Here is a 19,094-nt window from a genome sequence, read left to right on the forward strand (position 1 = left end):
AACTTTGAAGGACATGGAGAACTTTGGGGATGTCTGGGACATGGAGAACTTTGGGGACGTTCGGGACATGGAGAACTTTGAAGGACATGGAGAACATTGAAGGACATGGAGAACTTTGAAGGACATGGAGAACTTTGAAGGACATGGAGAACTTTGGGGACGTTCAGAACATGGAGAACATTGGGGACGTTGAGGACATTGAAGGACATGGAGAACTTTGGGGACATTCAGGACATGGAGAACTTTGGGGACGTTGAGGACATTGAAGGACATGGAGAACTTTGGGGACGTTGAGGACATTGAAGGACATGGAGAACTTTGGGGACGTTCAGAACATGGAGAACCTTGGGGACGTTCGGGACATGGAGAACTTTGAAGGACATGGAGAACTTTGGGGACGTTGAGGACATTGAAGGACATGGAGAACTTTGGGGACGTTGAGAACATTGAAGTACATGGAGAACTTTGAAGCACATGGAGAACTTTGAAGGACATGGAGAACTTTGGGGATGTTGAGGACACTGAGGACATTGAGGACATTGAGGACATTGGGAACATGGAGAACATTGAAGGGCATGAAGAACTTTGGGGACATGGAGAACTTTGGGGACATTGGGGACATGGAGAACATTGGGGACGTTGAGGACATTGAAGGACATGGAGACCTTTGAAGGACATAGAGAACTTTGGGGACATCGAGGACATGGAGAACATTGAAGGACATGGAGAACATTGGGGACACTGGGGACATTGAAGACACGGAGAACATTGGGGACGTTGAGAACATTGAAGGACATGGAGAACTTTGAAGGACATGGAGAACTTTGGGGACGTTGAGGACATTGAAGGACATGGAGAACTTTGGGGACATTCGGGACATGGAGAACTTTGAATGTCCCCAGTGTCTCCAATGTCCCCAACCCCCCAGTGTCCCCACCCCCGCTGTCCCTCACCATGGCGCGGGGGCCGTAGGGGCCGCTGTGGCCGATGGGGACACAGGTGACACCGGCGTCCTGGTAGCGGCGGCACACGGGGACAGCGGCCGCCGGTGGCACCTCCAGCAGCAGACCCGGCTCCTCGGCAAAGAGCAGCGCCAGCGCTGGGGACAGTGGGGACAGTGAGGGGACAGTGAGGGGACAGTGGGGACAGTGGGGACAGTGAGGGGACAGTGGGGACAGTGGGGCAGTGGGGACATGAGGGGACATTGGGGACAGTGAGGGGATTGGGGACATTTGGGGAGATTGGGGACAATGTGGGACATTGGTGACATTGAGGGGACATTGGGGACATTGGGGACAGTGGGGACAGTGAGGGGACACTGGGGACATTGAAGGGATTGGGGACATTGGGGGATTGGGGACATTGGGGATGTTGGGGATAGTGAGGGGACACTGGGGACAGTGGGGACAGTGGGGACATTGGGGACATTGGGGACAATGTGGGACATTGGGGACATTGGGGACATTGGGGACATTGGGGACATTGGGGACAGTGGGGACAGTGGGGACAGTGGGGGGTTGGGGACAGTGAGGGGACAGTGGGGACATTGAGGGGATTGGGGGGGTTGGGGACATTGGGGACATTGGGGACATTGGGGGCATTGGGGACATTGGAGACATTGGGGGGTTGGGGACATTGGGGACATTGGGGGGTTGGGGACATTGGGGACATTGGGGGGTTGGGGACATTGGGGACATTGAGGGGACATTGGGGACATTGGGGACATTGAGGGGACATTGGGGACATTGGGGACATTGGGGGGACATTGGGGACATTGGGGACAGTGAGGGGATTGGGGACATTGAGGGGATTTGGGGACATCGGGGACATTGGGGACATTGGGGGGATTGGGGACATTTGGGACATTGAGGGGACATGAGGGGACATTGAGGGGATGTGAGGGGACATTGGGGACATCGGGGACATTGGGGACATTGGGGCCATTGGGGACATTGGGGACATTGGGGACATTGGGGACATTGGGGGGGCATTGATGGGACTGGGGCACCAGGTTTGGGGACATTGGGGACATTGGAGACACTGGGGACATTGGGGACATTGGGGACATTGGGGTTTGGGGACATCGGGTTTTGGGACTCCGGCTTTGGGGACATTGGGGACACTGGGTTGGGAACACCAGGTTGGGGACATTGGGGACATTGGGGGGTTTGGGGACATCGAGGTACTTGGGGACATTTGGGACATTGGGGGACATGAGGGGACATTGAGGGGATGTGAGGGGACATTGGGGACATTGGGGACATTGGGGGGATTGGGGACATTGGGGACATTGGGGGGATTGGGGACATTGGGGATAATGTGGGACATTGGGGACATTGGGGACATTGGGGACATTGGGGACATTGGGGGACATTGGGGACATTGGGGGGATTGGGGACACTGGGGACATTGGGGACATTGGGGACATTGGGGGGATTGGGGACACTGGGGACATTGGGGACATTGGGGGGATTGGGGGATTGGGGACATTGGGGACATTGGGGACATTGGGGGGACACTGGGGACATTGGGGACATTGGGGACATTGGGGACATTGGGGGGATTGGGGACATTGGGGACATTGGGGGGACACTGGGGACATTGGGGGGATTGGGGACATTGGGGACATTGGGGACATTGGGGGGATTGGGGACATTGGGGACATTGGGGGGACACTGGGGACATTGGGGTTTGGGGACATTGGGGACATTGGGGACATTGGGGACATTGGGGTTTGGGGACATTGGGGACATTGAGGGGACATTGGGGACATTGGGGACATTGGGGACATTGGGGACATTGAGGGGACATTGGGGACACTGGGGACACCGGGGCCGCGGTGGCACTGACGGGTGACGCCGGGCGGCGGCGCGGGGACGGTGACGGTGACGCCGCAGTTGCCGGCGAAGGCCATCTCCAGCAGGCAGCCCAACATGCCACCATCGCTCACGTCGTGTCCCGCCGTCAGCACCCGCTCTGGGGACACGCGGTGGCACCCAGGGTCACCTCGGGTCACCCAGGGTCACCTCGGGTCACCCAGGGTCATCTCGGGGCCACCCAGGGTCACCCAGGGTCACCCAGGGTCACCCAGGGCCACCCCGGGTCCACCCAGGGTCACCAAGGGTCACCCAGGGTCACCTCAGGGCCACGCAGGGTCACCCCGGGGCCACCCAGGGTCACCCCGGGGACACCCAGGGTCACCTCAGGTCACCCAGGGTCACCCAGGGTCACCTCGGGTCACCCAGGGTCACCCAGGGTCACTTTGGTGCCACCCATGGTCACCTCGGGGCCACCCAGGGTCACCTCGGGGTCACCCAGGGTCACCCAGGGTCACCTCGAGTCACCCAGGGTCACCCAGGGTCACCTTGGGGCCACCCAGGGTCACCTCGGGTCACCCAGGGTCACCAAGGGTCACCCAGGGTCACCCAGGGTCACCTCAGGGCCACCCAGGGTCACCCATGGTCACCCAGGGTCACCAAGGGTCACCCAGGGTCACCCCGGGTCACCAAGGGTCACCCAGAGTCACCTCGGGGTCACCCAGGGTCACCCAGGGTCACCAAGGGTCACCCAGGGTCACCCCAGGTCACCTCGGGTCACCCAGGGTCACCTCGGGGCCACCCAGGGTCACCCCGGGGCCACCCAGGGTCACCCAGGGTCACCAAGGGTCACCCAGGGTCACCTCAGGTCACCCAGGGTCACCTCGGGGCCACCCAGGGTCACCTCGGGGCCACCCAGGGTCACCTCAGGGCCACCCAGGGTCACCTTGGGGCCACCCAGGGTCACCAAGGGTCACCCAGGGTCACCTCGGGGTCACACAGGGTCACCCAGGGTCACCTCGGGTCACCCAGGGTCACCCCGGGGCCACCCAGGGTCACCTCGGGGCCACCTATGGTCACCTCGGGGCCACCCAGGGTCACCTCATGCCCACCCATCGTCACCCTGGGTCACCCCGGGGCCACCCAGGGTCACCCCGGGGCCACCCAGGGTCACCAAGGGTCATCTGATGTCACCCAAGGCCCATCTAATGTCACCAAGAGTCACGTCGGGGTCACCGAGTGTCACCAAGCGTCACCTAATGTCACCCAGGGTCTGCTAATGTCACTAAGAGTCACATCAGGGTCACCAAGTGTCACCCCAGGGCCCCAGATGTCACCTCGAGGTCACCAAATGTCACCTCAAGGTCACCAAGTGTCACCCAGGGTCAGCTAATGTCACCAAGGGTCACCGTGGGGCCACCAAGGGTCACCTAATGTCGCTGAGGGTCGTGTCGGGGTCACCGAGTGTCACCACGGGTCACCAAATGTCACCAAGGGTCACCCCAGGGCCACCTAATGTCACTCCAAGGTCACCTGATGTCACCAAGAGTCACCTAAAGTCATCCAGGGTCATGTCAGGGTCACCTAATGTCAACCTCAGGGTCACCAAATGTCACCTCAAGGTCACCAAATGTCACCTCAGGGTCACCAGATGTCACCCAGGGCCACCTCAGGGTCACCAAATGTCACCCAGGGGCTCCAAATGTCACCATGGGGTCACTCAGAGTCACCAGATGTCACCCAAGGCCACCAAATGTCACCTCAAGGTCACCAAAAGTCACCTCAAGTTCACCAAGTGTCACCCAGGGCCACCTTGAGGTCACCAAATGTCACCCAGGGGCTTCAAATGTCACCCTGGGGTCACTCAGAGTCACCAAATGTCACCCAAGGTCACCAAATGTCAACCTCAGGGTCACCAGATGTCACCTCAAGGGTCACCAAGTGTCACCCAGGGCCACCTCAGGGTCACCAAATGTCACCCAGGGGCTTCAAATGTCACCCTGGGGTCACTCAGAGTCACCAGATGTCACCCAAGGCCACCAAATGTCAACCTCAGGGTCACCAGATGTCACCTCAGGGTCACCAGATGTCACCCAGGGCCACCTCAGGGTCACCAAATGTCACCCAGGGCCACCAAATGTCACCTCAGGGTCACTGTGGGGTTTTTCACCCCTAAATCTTCATTTTTTACCCCCAAAATCCCCATTTTTCACCCAAAAAAATCTGATTTTTCAGCCCCAAACCCATCAAATCCTCATTTTTCACCAAAACCTTTTGATTCTTCACCCCAAAACCCACCAAAATCCTCAATTTTTTTGTCCTAAAATTTCAATTTTTTCACCTGAAACCCCCCAAAATCCCCGTTTTTTTTCCCAAAATCCCTGTTTTTTTTCCCAAAATCCCCGTTTTTTTCCCAAAATCGCCGTTTTTTTCCAGAATCCCCGTTTTTTTTCCAAAATCCCCGTTTTTTTCCCAAAATCCCCGTTTTTTTTCCAAAATCCCCGGTTTTTTCCCCAAAATCGCCGTTTTTCAGCCCAAACCTTCCAGCAGCTGCTGGGTGACGTTGAAGGCGCTCTCGAGGTTCCCGGGCTCGTCCAGGTCGGGGCAGGCGTCGCCCAACTGGGAAAAAACCTGAGCCAGGGCGGAGCCGCCCAGACGGTGCTGCCCGGGGCTGAGCTGCACCCACAGGAGACTCCCTAAAAACCCCAAAATCACCCCAAAAATCAGACACTGAAATACCTAAAAGCGCCCCAAAATCAGAAAATTAAATCCCTAAAATCAGCCCAAAAATCAGCCCCTGAAATCCCCAAAATCAGCCCAAAATCAGACACTGAAATCTCCAAAGTGCCCCAAATATCAGCCCCTGAAATCTCCAAAATCACCCCAAAAATCGGCCCATGAAATCCCCAAAATCAGCCCCTGAAATCTCCAAAAACGCCCCAAAATCAGCCACTGAAATCCCCAAAATCACCCCAAAAATCAGCCACTGAAATCCCCAAAATCACCCCAAAATCAGCCACTGAAATACCCAAAATCGCCCCAAAAATCAGCCACTGAAATCCCCAAAAACGCTCCAAAATCAACCCCTGAAATCCCCAAAATCACCCCAAAATCAGCCCCGGGCTGCACCCACAGGAGAATCCCTAAAAACCCCAAAATCACCCCAAAATCAGCCACTGAAATCCCCCAAAACGTCCCAAAAATCAGCCACTGAAATCCCCCAAAACGTCCCAAAAATCAGCCACTGAAATCTCCAAAAACACCCCAAAATCAGTCCCTGAAATCTCCAAAAACACCCCGAAAATCAGTCCCTGAAATCCCCAAAAACATCAAAAAAATCAGCCACTGAAATACCCAAAATCACCCCAAAATCAGCCCCGGGCTGCACCCACAGGAGACTCCCTAAAAACCCCAAAATCACCCCAAAATCAGTCCCTGAAATCCCCAAAAACACCCAAAAAAACAGCCACTGAATCTCCAAAAACACCCCAAAAATCAGCCACTGAAATACCCCAAAAAGCCCCAAAATCAGCCCCTGAAATCCCCAAAAACACCCCAAAAATCAGCCCCTGAAATCCCCAAAAACACCCCAAAAATCAGCCACCCAAAAATGTACCCAGAAATGGAGCCAAAATGGGGAAAGTTGATCCAAAAATGGTGGAAATAGACCCAAAAATGGACCTAAAAATGGGGAGAAATAGACCCCAAAAAAAGGGGAAAATTGACCCAAAAATGGGGGAAATCCACCCAAAAACTGGGGGGGAACCACCCAAAAACTGACTGAAAAATGGGCAAAACTGACCCAAAAATGGGGAAAATTGACCTAAACATGGACCCCAAAAATGGGGGGAAATGGACCCAAAAATGAGGAAAATTGACCCAAAAATTGAGCCAAAACTGGGGAAAATCCGCCCAAAAATGGACCCAAAAATGAGAGAAATTGACCCAAAAATGGACTTGAAAATGAGAGAAATTGACCCAAAAATGGACCCAAAAATGGGGGAAATTGACCTAAAAATGGGGGGAAATAACCCAAAAAATGGGAACAATCCACCTGAAATTGACTCAAAATAGGGAAAATCAACCCAAAAATGGACGAGAAAAAGGGGAAAATTGACCTAAAAATGGGGGAAATACACCCAAAAATTTGAGCCAAAAATGGGGAAAATCCACCCAAAAATGGACCCGAAAATGGGGGAAATGAACTCAAAAATGGAGCCAAAAATGGGGAAAATCCACCTGAAAATGGACCTGAAAATGGGGGAAATCCACCCAAAAATTGAGCCAAAAATGGGGAAAATCCTCTCAAAAATGAAGCCAAAAATGGGGAAAATCCACCTGAAAATGGACCTGAAAATGGGGGAAATCCACCCAAAAATGGAGCCAAAAATGGGGAAAATCCACTCAAAAATAGAGCCAAAAATGGGGAAAATCCACCCAAAACCTGGGGGGAATCCACCCAAAAATGGACTCAAAAATGAGGGAAATTGACGTAAAAATTGACCCAAAAATGTGAGAAATTGACCCAAAAATGGCCCCAAAAATGGGGGAAATCCACCCAAAAATGGAGCTAAAAATGGGGAAAATGAACCCAAAAATGGAGCCAAAAATGGGGAAAATCCACTCAAAAATTGACCCAAAAATGGGGAAAATTGACCTAAAAATGGACCCAAAAATGGGGGAAATTGACCCAAAAATGGGGAAAATTGACCTAAAAATGGACCCAAAAATGGGAGAAATTGGCACCAAAAGGGACAAAAATGGCCCAAAATGGCCCCAAAAGTGTCCCCAGCTGTCCCCAAGGTGTCCCCGGTGTCCCCAATTTGTCCCCAAGGTGTCCCCAGTGTGTCCCCAATGTCCCCAATGTGTCCCCAAGGTGTCCCCAATGTGTCCCCAATGTGTCCCCGATGTCCCCAAGGCATCCCCGGTGTCCCCAATGTGTCCCCGGTGTCCCCAGGGTGTCCCCGGTGTCCCCTCACCGCGGCCGTGGGGACACTTGAGGTCGGGGGTGACGGTGGCGGTGACGTCGGGGCACACGGCGTAGGCCGAGATCACCAGAGCACCTGCGGGGACGGACACGCCGTGTCACCGGTGTCACCGGGGTCACCTCGGTGCCACCTCGGTCACCTCAGGGTCACCACGGTGTCACCTGGGTCACCTCGGTGTCACCAGTGTCACCTCGGTGTCACCTGGGGCACCTCAGGGTCACCTCAGGGTCACCTCGGTGCCACCTCGGTCACCTCAGGGTCACCACAGTGTCACCTGGGTCACCTCGGTGGCACCTGAGTGTGGCCAATGTTTCCTCTGTCCCCAATGTCCCCAATCCCCCCAATGTCCCAAATGTCCCCCATGTCCAAACCCCCCCATGTCCCCAAATCCCCCCAATCCCCCCATTGTCTCAAATGTCACCCCAATGTCCGCAATGTCCCCAAACCCCCCAATGTCCCCAATGTCCCAATGTCCCCAATGTCCCCAACCCCCCAATGTCTCCAATGTCCTCAACCCCCCAATGTCCCCAATGTCCCCAATGTCCCCAAACCCCAAATGTCTCCAATGTCCCCACTGTCCCCAATGTCCCCAATCCCCACAATCCCTTCAATGTCCTCAATGTCCCCAATGTCCCCAACCCCCGCAATGTCCCCAAATGTCCCCCCAATGTCCCCAATGTCCCCAACCCCCCAATGTCCCCAACCCCCCAATGTCCCCAATGTCCCCAATGTCCCCGAACCCCACAATGACCCCAATGTCCCCCCAATGTCCCCAACCCCGCCATGCCCCAACCCACCCAGTGTCCCCAGTGTCCCCAGTCCCCGCAACCCCACAATGTCCCCAGTGTCCCCCCAATGTCCCCAATCCCCCAATGTCCCCAATCCCCCAATGTCCCAAATGTCCCCAATGTCCCAAATATTCCCCCCAATGTCCCCAACTCCCCAATGCCCCAACCCACCCAGTGTCCCCAATGTCCCCAATCCCCCCAAACCCCCCAATGCCCCCAATGTCCCCAATGTCCCCAATCCCCCCCAATCTCCCCAATGTCCCCAATGTCCCCACTGTCCCCAATGTCCCCCAATGTCACCAATGTCCCCAATGTCCCAAATATTCCCCCCAATGTCCCCGATCCCCGCAATGTCCCCCATGTCCCCAATGTCCCCAACCCCCTCCACTTTCCCAAATCCCCCCAATGTCCCCAATGTCCCCACTGTCCCCTCAATGTCCCCAATGTCCCCACAATGTCCTCAATGTCCTCAATGTCCCCAATCCCCCCAATGTCCCCAACTCCCCAATGTCCCCAATCCCCCCAATGTCCCCAACTCCCCAATGTCCCCAATCCCCCAATGTCCCCAATTCCCCACTGTCCCCAATGTCTCCAACCCCCCCAATGTCCCCCAATCCCCCCAATCCTGTGACTGTCCCCAATGTCCCCACTTTCCCCAATGTCTCCAATGTCCTCAACCCCCCAATGTCCCCAATTCCCCAATGTCCCCAATCCCCCCAATGTCCCCAAACCCCACAATGTCCCAAATGTCCCCAATGTCCCCAATGTCCCCAACGTCTCCAAACCCCCAATGTCCCCAAATGTCACAAATGTCCCCACAATGTCCTCAATGTCCTCAATGTCCCCAAACCTCCAATGTCCCCAATGTCCCCAATGTCCCCACTGTCCCCAACCCCCCAACGTCCCCAATGTCCCCAATGTCCCCAATCCCTTCTATGTCCCCAATGTCCCCAACCCCCCAATGTCCCCCAATGTCCCCCAATGTCCCCAATGTCCCCAATCTCCCAATGTCCCCAATCCCCCCAATGTCCCCCAATGTCCCCCAATGTCCCCAATGTCCCCAATGTCCCCAACCCCTCAATGTCCCCAATCCCCTCCACTTCTCCAAAGCCCCCCAATGTCCCCAATGTCCCCAATCCCCCCAATGTCCCCAATGTCCCCAAACCCCCCAATGTCCCCAATGTCCCCAATGTCCCCAATCCCCCCAATGTCCCCAATGTCCCCAACCCCTTGCTGTCCCCGTGTCCCCGCGCTCACCGGGCGCCATGACGGTGTCGCTGCCCACGCGGGCGGCCATGCTGAGCGAGTCCTTGCCGCCATCCACGGCCACGCCCAGGCGGCGCAGCAGTGCCACCAGCGCCTGGCACGCGGCCACCAGCGCCCCGCCCTCCGCGCCCACCTTGGAGCCCCACATCCAATTGCCCGAGCACTTCACGTCCTGGGGACATTGGGGACACGGGGACAGCGGGGACAGCCAGGGGATTGGGGACATTGGGGACATTGGGGACATTGGGGACACGGGGACAGTGGGGACAGCCAGGGGATTGGGGACAGTGGGGACATTGGGGACAGTGGGGACAGCGAGGGGATTGGGGACATTGAAGGCATTGGGGTGATTGGGGGATTGGGGACATTGGGGACATTGGGGGGATTGGGGACATTGGGGACATTGGGAACATTGGGGACATTGGGGACATTGGGGACAGTGGGGACAGCCAGGGGATTGGGGACAGCAGGGACAGCCAGGGGATTGGGGACAGTGGGGACAGCAGGGGACAGCGAGGGGATTGGGGGATTGGGGACATTGAAGGGATTGGGGACATTGGGGACATTGGGGGGATTGGGGACATTGCGGGGATTGGGGACATTGGGGACGTTGGGGACGTTGGGGACATTGAAGGGATTTGGGACATTGGGGACATTGGGGACAGTGGGGGATTGGGGACATTGGGGGATTGGGGACATTGAGGGGACATTGAGGACATTGAAGGGATTGGGGACATTGGGGACATTGGGGACAGCGAGGGGATTGGGGACATTGAGGGCATTGGGGACATTGGGGACAGTGGGGACATAGAAGGGATTGGGGACATTGGGGACATTGGGGACATTGGGGACATTGGGGACATTGAGGACATTGGGGACATTGAGGACATTGGGGACATTGGGGACATTGGGGACATTGGCGACATTGGGGACATTGGGGACATTGGGGACATTGGGGACATTGGGGGGATTGGGGTGATTTGGGACAGTGGGGACATTGGGGGATTGGGGACATTGAGGACATTGGGGGGATTGGGGACATGGGGGACAGCAGGGGACAGCCAGGGGATTGGGGGATTGGGGACAGTGGGGACATTAGGACATTGGGGACATTGGGGACATTGGGGGGACATTGGGGACATTGGGGGATTGGGGACATTGCGGACATTGGGGGATTGGGGACATTGGGGACATTGGGGACATTGGGGACATTGGGGACATTGGGGACAGTGGGGACATTGGGGACATTGGGGACAGAGAGGACAGCCGGGACATTGGGGACATTGGGGGGATTGGGGACATTGGGGGATTGGGGACATTGAGGACATTTGGGGACATTGGGGACATTTAAGGGATTGGGGACATTGGGGGACATTGGGGACATTAGGGACATTGGGGATGTCAGGGACATTGGGGACATTTTGGGTGTTGGGGACATTGGGGACATTGGGGGGGTTGGGGGAGTTGAGGACATTGGGGATGTTGGTGACATCAGGGACATTGGTGACATTGGGGACGTTGGTGACATCGGGGACACGCAGAGGGACGCGCAGGTGCCACAGCCAAAGGGGACACAGAGAGAGAGAGAGAGACGGGGGAGGGGACAGGTCAGTGCCACCGCCTGTCACCTCCCCCCGCTGCCACCGCCACCCCACGGTGTCCCCAACCCCCCAATGTCCCCAATGTCCCCAACCCCCCAATGTCCCCAATGTCCCCAATGCCCCCGATGTCCCCAATACCCCAAAATCCCCAAAATCTCCCAAATCCCACTGATATCCCCAGTGTCCTGAACCTCCCCGATGTCCCCAATGTCCCCAATGTCCCCAATGTCCCCAATGTCCCCAATGTCCCCAATGTCCCCAAGTGCCACCTTGAGGTGTGTCACCCTGGCGAACACCAGGTTGGTGATGACCTCGGCCAGCGCCCCAGAGCCCCAGATGTCCCCAATCCCCCTGATGTCCCCAATGCCCCCAATGTCCCCAACGCCCCCAACGCCCCCAATGTCCCCAATCCCCCCAATGTCCCCGATGTCCCCAGATGTCCCCAGTGTCCCCAAGTGCCACCTTGAGGTGTGTGACCCTGGCGAACACCAGGTTGGTCAGGGCCTCGGTCAGCGCCAGCCGCGCGCCGGCGCCGGGGTCCAGCAGCCCCTTGATCGGCTGCTCGCCGATGGCGGTGGCGGCACCGGTGTCCCCAAAATGGGACAGGGCCACCACGGCCACGTCGGCCAATGGCGTGTGCAGGGGACCCACGCACTGCTGCTGGGCCACCAGCCCTGTCACCGAGCGGTCCACCTGCCACGGGGACAGTGGGGACATTGGGGACATTGGGGACAGTGGGGACATTGGGGGGATTTGGGGACATTGGGGGGATTTGGGGACATTGGGGACAGTGGGGACATTGGGGACATTGGGGACATTGGGGGGGTTGGGGGTTTGGGGACATTGCGGGGGTTGGGGACACTGGGGGCGTTGGGGACATTGGGGACATTGGGGACATTGGGGGGGTTGGGGACATTGTGGGGGTTGGGGACATTGAGGATATTGGGGGGGTTGGGGACGTTGGGGACATTGGGGACATTGGGGACATTGGGGTGATTGGGGTCACTGGGGACATTGGGGACATTGGGGGGGTGGGGACATTGGGGGGGTTGGGGACATTGGGGACATTGGGGACATTGGGGACATTTGGGGACATTTGGGATATTTGGGATGTTGGGGACATTGGGGACATTGGGGACATTGGGGACATTGGGGACATTGGGGGCATTATGGGGTTGGGGACATTGGGGGACATGTGGAATATTTGGGATATTTGGGACATTGGGTGATTTGGGGACATTTGGGGGTTTGGGGACATTGGGGACATTGGAGATATTGGGGACATCGGGGGGTTGGGGACACTGTGGATATTGGGGGGACATTGGGGACATTGGGGGGACATAAAAGGGGCCACGGGTGGGGGTGACACAGGTGACACACAGGAGGTGGCACAGGTGACAGAGGTGACACAGGTGACACAGGGAGGTGACACAGGTGACACAGGGAGGTGACACAGGTGACACAGGTGACACAGGTGACAGAGGTGACACAGGTGACACAGGGAGGTGACACAGGTGACACAGGTGACACACAGGTGACACAGGAGGTGACACAGGTGACACAGGTGACACAGGAGGTGACAGAGGTGACACAGGAGGTGACACAGGTGACAGGTGCCACCCACCTTGCTGGTCAGGTACCTCTTGCTGGCCATGGTTGGGTTTGGGGTGACACAGGAGGTGACAAAGGGAGGTGACACAGGTAACACAGGTGAGACAGGTGACACAGGTGACACAGATGACAGGGGGAGGTGACACAGGTGACACAGGTGACACAGGTGACACAGGTGACAGTGGCACCCACCTTGCTGGTCAGGTACCTCTTGCTGGCCACCGCCGGCAGCCGCAGGAGCCGCTCCAGCGCCATCGGCACCGACAGCCCCGGGGGGAGGCTCAGGGGGCGGCGGGGCAGGGGAGCCAGGGACAGCGCGAACTCCTGGGGACACCAAAATGTCACCAGGGGACCCCAAAATGTCACCCAGGGGACACCAAAATGTCACCCAGGGGACACCAAAAATGTCACCCGGGGGGACCCCAAAATGTCATTGGGGCACCCCAAAATGTCATTGGGACCCCAAAAATGTCATTGGGGCACCCCAAAATGTCACCAGGACACCAAAATGTCATTGGGGCACCCCAAAATGCCATCAGCACCCCAAAATGTCACCGGGGGGACCCCAAATGTCACCAGGGACACCCCAGAATGTCACTGGGAACCCAAAATGTCAGAGGAGGTCCCCAAATGTTACCGGGACCCCAAAATTGTCACCAGGGGACCCAAAAATGTCACCGGGGCACCCCAAAATGTCACCAGGACAGTGCGAACTCCTGGGGACACCAAAATGTCACCGGGGGAACCCCAAAAATGTCATTGGGGCACCCCAAAATGTCATTGGGGCACCCCAAAATGTCACCAGGACAGCGCGAACTCCTGGGGACACCAAAAATGTCACCAAGGGGACCCAAAATTGTCACCGGGACCCCAAAATGTCACCGGGGGGACCCCAAAATGTCATTGGGGCACCCCAAAATGTCATTGGGACCCCAAAATGTCACCAGGACAGCGCGAACTCCTGGGGACACCAAAATGTCACCGGGGGACCCCAAAATGTCACCCGGGGACCCCAAAATGTCATTGGGGCACCCCAAAATGTCACCAGGGGACCCCAAAATGTCACCAGGGGACCCCAAAATGTCACCAGGGGACCCCAAAATGTCATTGGGGCACCCCAAAATGTCACCGGGACCCCGAAATGTCACCGGGACCCCAAAATTTGTCACCAGGACCCCAAAATTGTCAGAGGGACCCCAAAAAGTCACTGGGGGGACCCCAAAGGTCACCGGGGGGACCCCAAATGTCACCGGGACACCCCAAATGTCACCGGGACCCCAAATTGTCACCGAGACCCCAAAAATGTCATTGGGGCACCCCAAAATGTCACCGGGACAGCGCGAACTCCTGGGGACACCAAAAATGTCACCCGGGGACCCCAAAATGTCACAGGGACACCCCAAAGTGTCACCGAGATCCCAAAATGTCACTGGGGGACCCCAAAATGTCACCAGGGGGGACACCAAAATGTCATTGGGGCACCCCAAAATGTCACCAGGACAGCGCGAACTCCTGCGGACCCCAAAAATGTCACACAGGGACCCCAAAAGTGTCACCGGGACCCTGAAAGGTCACCAGGACACCAAAATGTCACCAGGACAGCGTGAACTCCTGGGGACACCAAATGTCACTGGGGGACCCCAAAATTGTCACCGGGAACCCAAAAATGTCATTGGGGCACCCCAAAAGTGTCACCAAGATCCCAAAAGTGTCACCAGGACCCCAAAATTGTCACTGAGATCCCAAAAGTGTCACCGGGACACCAAAATGTCACCAGGACAGCGCGAACTCCTGGGGACACCAAAAATGTCACCAGGGGGGACACCAAAATGTCATTGGGGCACCCCAAAATGTCACCCAGGGACCCCAAAATGTCACCGGGACAGCGCGAACTCCTGGGGACACCAAAATGTCACCCAGGACCCCAAAATGTCATTGGGGCACCCCAAAATGTCACCCAGGACCCCAAAATGTCATTGGGGCACCCCAAAATGTCACCAGGACAGTGCGAACTCCTGGGGACACCAAAATGTCACCCGGGGACCCCAAAATGTCACCGAGATCCCAAATGTCACCGGGGGGCCCCAAAATGTCACCAGGGGACCCCAAAATGTCACCAGGGGACCCCAAAATGTCATTGGGGCACCCCAAAATGTCACCAGGGACCCCAAAAATGTCACCAAGGGGACCCAAAATGTCATTGGGGCACCCCAAAATTGTCACCGGGGACCCCAAAATGTCATTGGGGCACCCCAAAATGTCACCAGGACAGCGCGAACTCCTGGGGACACCAAAATGTCACCGGGGGGACCCCAAAAGTGTCACCAGGACCCCAATGTCACCAGGGGGACCCCAAAATGTCATTGGGGCCATTTCGGGGCCATTTTTGGGGTCCCATTTTGGGACTTCCCCCCCAAATTTCGGGGCCATTTTTGGGGTCCCTTTTTCGGGCTTCTCCCCCAAATTTCGGGTCAGATTTTGAGATCCGAACTCATCTTTTGGGGTCCCATTTTGGGGCTTTCCCCCCAAATTTCGGGGCCATCTTTGGGGTCACTTTTTGGGGTCTCCCCCCCGAATTTTGGGTCCATTTTTGGGGTCCTTTTTCGTGGCTTCCCCCTCAAATTTCGGGGCCATTTTTGGGGTCCCATTTTGGGGCTCCCCCCCAAATTTTGGGTTGGATTTTGGGGTCCCCGCTCACCTTTTGGGGCATCTTGCCCAGCACCCACTCCAGCTCCAGGTTGACGGGGGTGGGGAGACCCTCGTGGGACCCCCCCTCGGGCACCGGCGCCTCCCGGTCATCGACCAGCACGATCTGGGGGGGCACCCCAAAAATCAACCCCAAAACACCCCAAAAACACCCCAAAAAAACCTCAAAAACACCCCTGAAAATCCATCCCAAAATTACCTCCAAAATTCCAAAAATCACCCCAAAAATCAGCCCAAAATGAGACCCAAACCAGCCCAGAAATCCCCAAAATCACCCCAAAAAAACACCCCAAAATCACCCCAAAAATCAACCCCAAAACAGCCCAAAAATACCCCAAAACCACCTCAAAATCAACCCCAGAAATCCCCAAAAATCAACCCCAAAACAGCCCAAAAACACCCCAAAACCACCTCAAAATCAACCCCAGAAATCCCCAAAAATCACCCCAAAAAATCAACCCCAAAACCACCTCAAAATCAACCCCAGAAATCCCCAAAAATCACCCCAAAAATCAACCCCAAAACAGCCCAAAAATACCCCAAAACCACCTCAAAAACAGCCCCAGAAATCCCCAAAAATCACCCCAAAAATCAACCCCAAAACAGCCCAAAACCACCCGAAAACCACCTCAAAAACAGCCCCAGAAATCCCCAAAAATCACCCCAAAAATCAACCCCAAAACAGCCCAAAAACACCCCAAAACCATCTCAAAATCAATCCCAGAAATCCCCAAAATCACCCCAAAAATCAAACCCAAAACAGTCCAAAAACAGGCCAAAACCACCTCAAAAACAGCCCCAGAAATCCCTGAAAATCCATCCCAAAATTACCCCAAAAAATCCAAAATCACCCCAAAAATCACCCCAAAATGAGACCAAAATCAGCCCAGAAATCCCGAAAAACACCCCAAAAATCCATCCCAAAATTACCTCGAAAACCCCAAAAATCTCCCCAAAATTTGGCCCCAAAAACACCCTAAAATCACCCCAAAAATCAACTCCAAAAAAGCCCCAGGAGCAGCCCGAAATCCCCAAAAATAACCCCAAAAATCACCTCAAAAATCACCTCAAAAATCAACCCCAAACGCCCCAAAACCACCCCAAACCACCCCAAAAATCAGCCCCAAACACCCCAAAACACCCCAAAAAATACACCAAAAATCACCCGAAACACCCCAAAACCACCCCAAAAATTACACCAAAAACCGGCCCCAAAGACCCCAAAACAACCCAAGAATCCCCCCAAAAATCACCCAAAACCACCCCAAAAATTACCCCAAAATAGCTCCTGAACACCACAAACACCCCAAAACCCCCGAAAAATTCCCCCAAAAATCGATTCCAAACACCCCAAAAATCCCACCAAAAATCAGCCCCGAACACCCTAAAACCACCCAAAGACCTCCCAAAAATTACCCCAAAAATGGGCCCCAAACACCCCAAAACCACCCCAAAAACCCCCCCAAAAATCCCTCCAAAAATCCCCAATGTCCCCAATGTCCCCAAATGTCCCAAATCCCCCCAATGTCCCCAATGTCCCCACTGTCCCCAAATGTCCCCAATGTCCCCAATGTCCCCAATGTCCCCTCTGTCACCTCTGTCCTCGCTGTCCCCAATGTTCCCAATGTCCCCACTGTCCCCCCAATGTCCCCTCAAAGTCCTCAATGTCCCCAAAATGCCCCAATATCCTCCCACTGTCCCCAATGTCCCCAATGCCCCAAATCCCCCCCATGTCCCCAATCCCCCCGATGTCCCCAATGTCCCCAATGTCCCCAATGTCCCCCAAATCCCCCCCAAATGTCCCAAATCTCCCCAATGTCCCCAATGTCCCCAACCCCCCCAATTCCCCCAATGTCCCCAATGTCCTCAATGTCCTCAATGTCCCCAATGTCCCCAATGTCCCCAATGTCCCCAATCCCCCCAAAGTCCCCACTGTCCCCAATGTCCCCAATGTCCCCACTGTCCCCAAACCCCCAATCCCCCAATGTCCCCAATGTCCCCAATGTCCCCAATCCCCCAATGTCCCCAAATGTCCCCTTGCTGTCCCCAGTGTCCCCAAAATGCCCCAAAATCCCCCAAATGTCCCCAAATCCCCAAAATGCCCCAATCCCCCAATGTCCCCAATCCCCCCACTGTCCCAACTGTCCCCACTGTCCCCAATCCCCTCATTGTCCCCAATGTCCCCAATGTCCCCAGATGTCCCCAAATCTCCAAAATGCCCCAATATCCCCAATCCCCCCAATCCCCCCAATGTCCCCAATCCCCCCAATGTCCCCAATGTCCCCAATGTCCTCAAAGTCCTCAATGTCCCCAAAATGCCCCAATATCCTCCCAAATGTCCCCAATTTCCCCAATGTCCCCAATGTCCCCAATGTCCCCAATGTCCCGAATGTTCCAATCCCCCCACTGTCCCCAATGTCCCAAATGTCCCCTCTGTCCTCAATGTCCCCAATGTTCTCCAAGCCCCCCCAATGTCCCCAATCCCCCCAATGTCCCCAATGTCCCCAAAATCCCCAAATGTCCCCAATGTCCCCTCAGTGTCCCCCCAATGTCCCCAATGTCCCCAATCCCCCCAATGTCCCCAATGTCCCCAATGTCCCACTGTCCCCAATCCCCCAATGTCCCCCCTGTCCCCAATGTCCCCAACCCCCCCACTGTCCCCTCTCTGTCCCCTCTCTGTCCCTCACCCGTCCGTCCCCGGTGACCGTCCCCACCACGCTCATGGGGCACCGTTCCCGCTCCGCCAACAGCCGCAGCCGCGGCAGCGCCTCGGGCCGCACCAGCAGCGCGTTGGACTCCTGGTACTCGGCCCCCCACAGCTCCAGGATGCTCAGGGTGGGGTCACCCAGCTGCCACCGGGGCCACCAAAGTGTCACCAGGGCCACCAAAGTGCCACCAGGGCCACCAAAGTGCCACCAGGGCCACCAAAGTGTCACCAAGGCCACCAAGGTTCCAAAAAGTCCATTGGGGTTAGGACAGGATTGAAAGGGTTAATGGGTTTCGGGACATTGGGGACATTGGGGACATTCTGAGCCTCCCACAGCTCCAGGATGTTCAGGGTGATGTCACCCAGCTGCCACCAGGGCCACCAAAGTGTCACCAGGGCCACCAAAGTGCCACCAAGGCCACCAAGGTGTCACCAAGTCCATTGGGGTTAGGACAGGATTGAAAGGGTTAATGGGTTTCGGGACATTGGGGACATTCTGAGCCTCCCACAGCTCCAGGATGCTCAGGGTGGGGTCACCCAGCTGCCACCAGGGCCACCAAAGTGTCACCAGGGCCACCAAAGTGTCACCAGGGCCACCAAAGTGCCAAAAA

The 19,094-nt window shown here is 56.1% G+C and overlaps 1 protein-coding gene across 1 annotated transcript in view; it reads right to left on the minus strand.

Moving 5' to 3' along the window:
• Positions 1-19,094, minus strand: part of PFAS (phosphoribosylformylglycinamidine synthase) — an 89,794-nt gene that overhangs the window by 24,809 nt on the left and 45,891 nt on the right. The window contains exons 16-24 of the mRNA XM_072920597.1: positions 18,464-18,625; positions 15,769-15,882; positions 13,263-13,394; positions 11,922-12,152; positions 9,850-10,030; positions 7,796-7,879; positions 5,357-5,512; positions 2,851-3,006; positions 954-1,099 (exon numbers count right to left, since the gene is read on the minus strand). Coding sequence (XP_072776698.1) covers positions 954-1,099; positions 2,851-3,006; positions 5,357-5,512; positions 7,796-7,879; positions 9,850-10,030; positions 11,922-12,152; positions 13,263-13,394; positions 15,769-15,882; positions 18,464-18,625 — 1,362 coding nt within the window. The remainder of the gene's footprint in view (positions 1-953; positions 1,100-2,850; positions 3,007-5,356; positions 5,513-7,795; positions 7,880-9,849; positions 10,031-11,921; positions 12,153-13,262; positions 13,395-15,768; positions 15,883-18,463; positions 18,626-19,094) is intronic.

Source organism: Taeniopygia guttata, chromosome 32 (assembly GCF_048771995.1).
Source record: "Taeniopygia guttata chromosome 32, bTaeGut7.mat, whole genome shotgun sequence".
NCBI lineage: Eukaryota > Metazoa > Chordata > Aves > Passeriformes > Estrildidae > Taeniopygia > Taeniopygia guttata.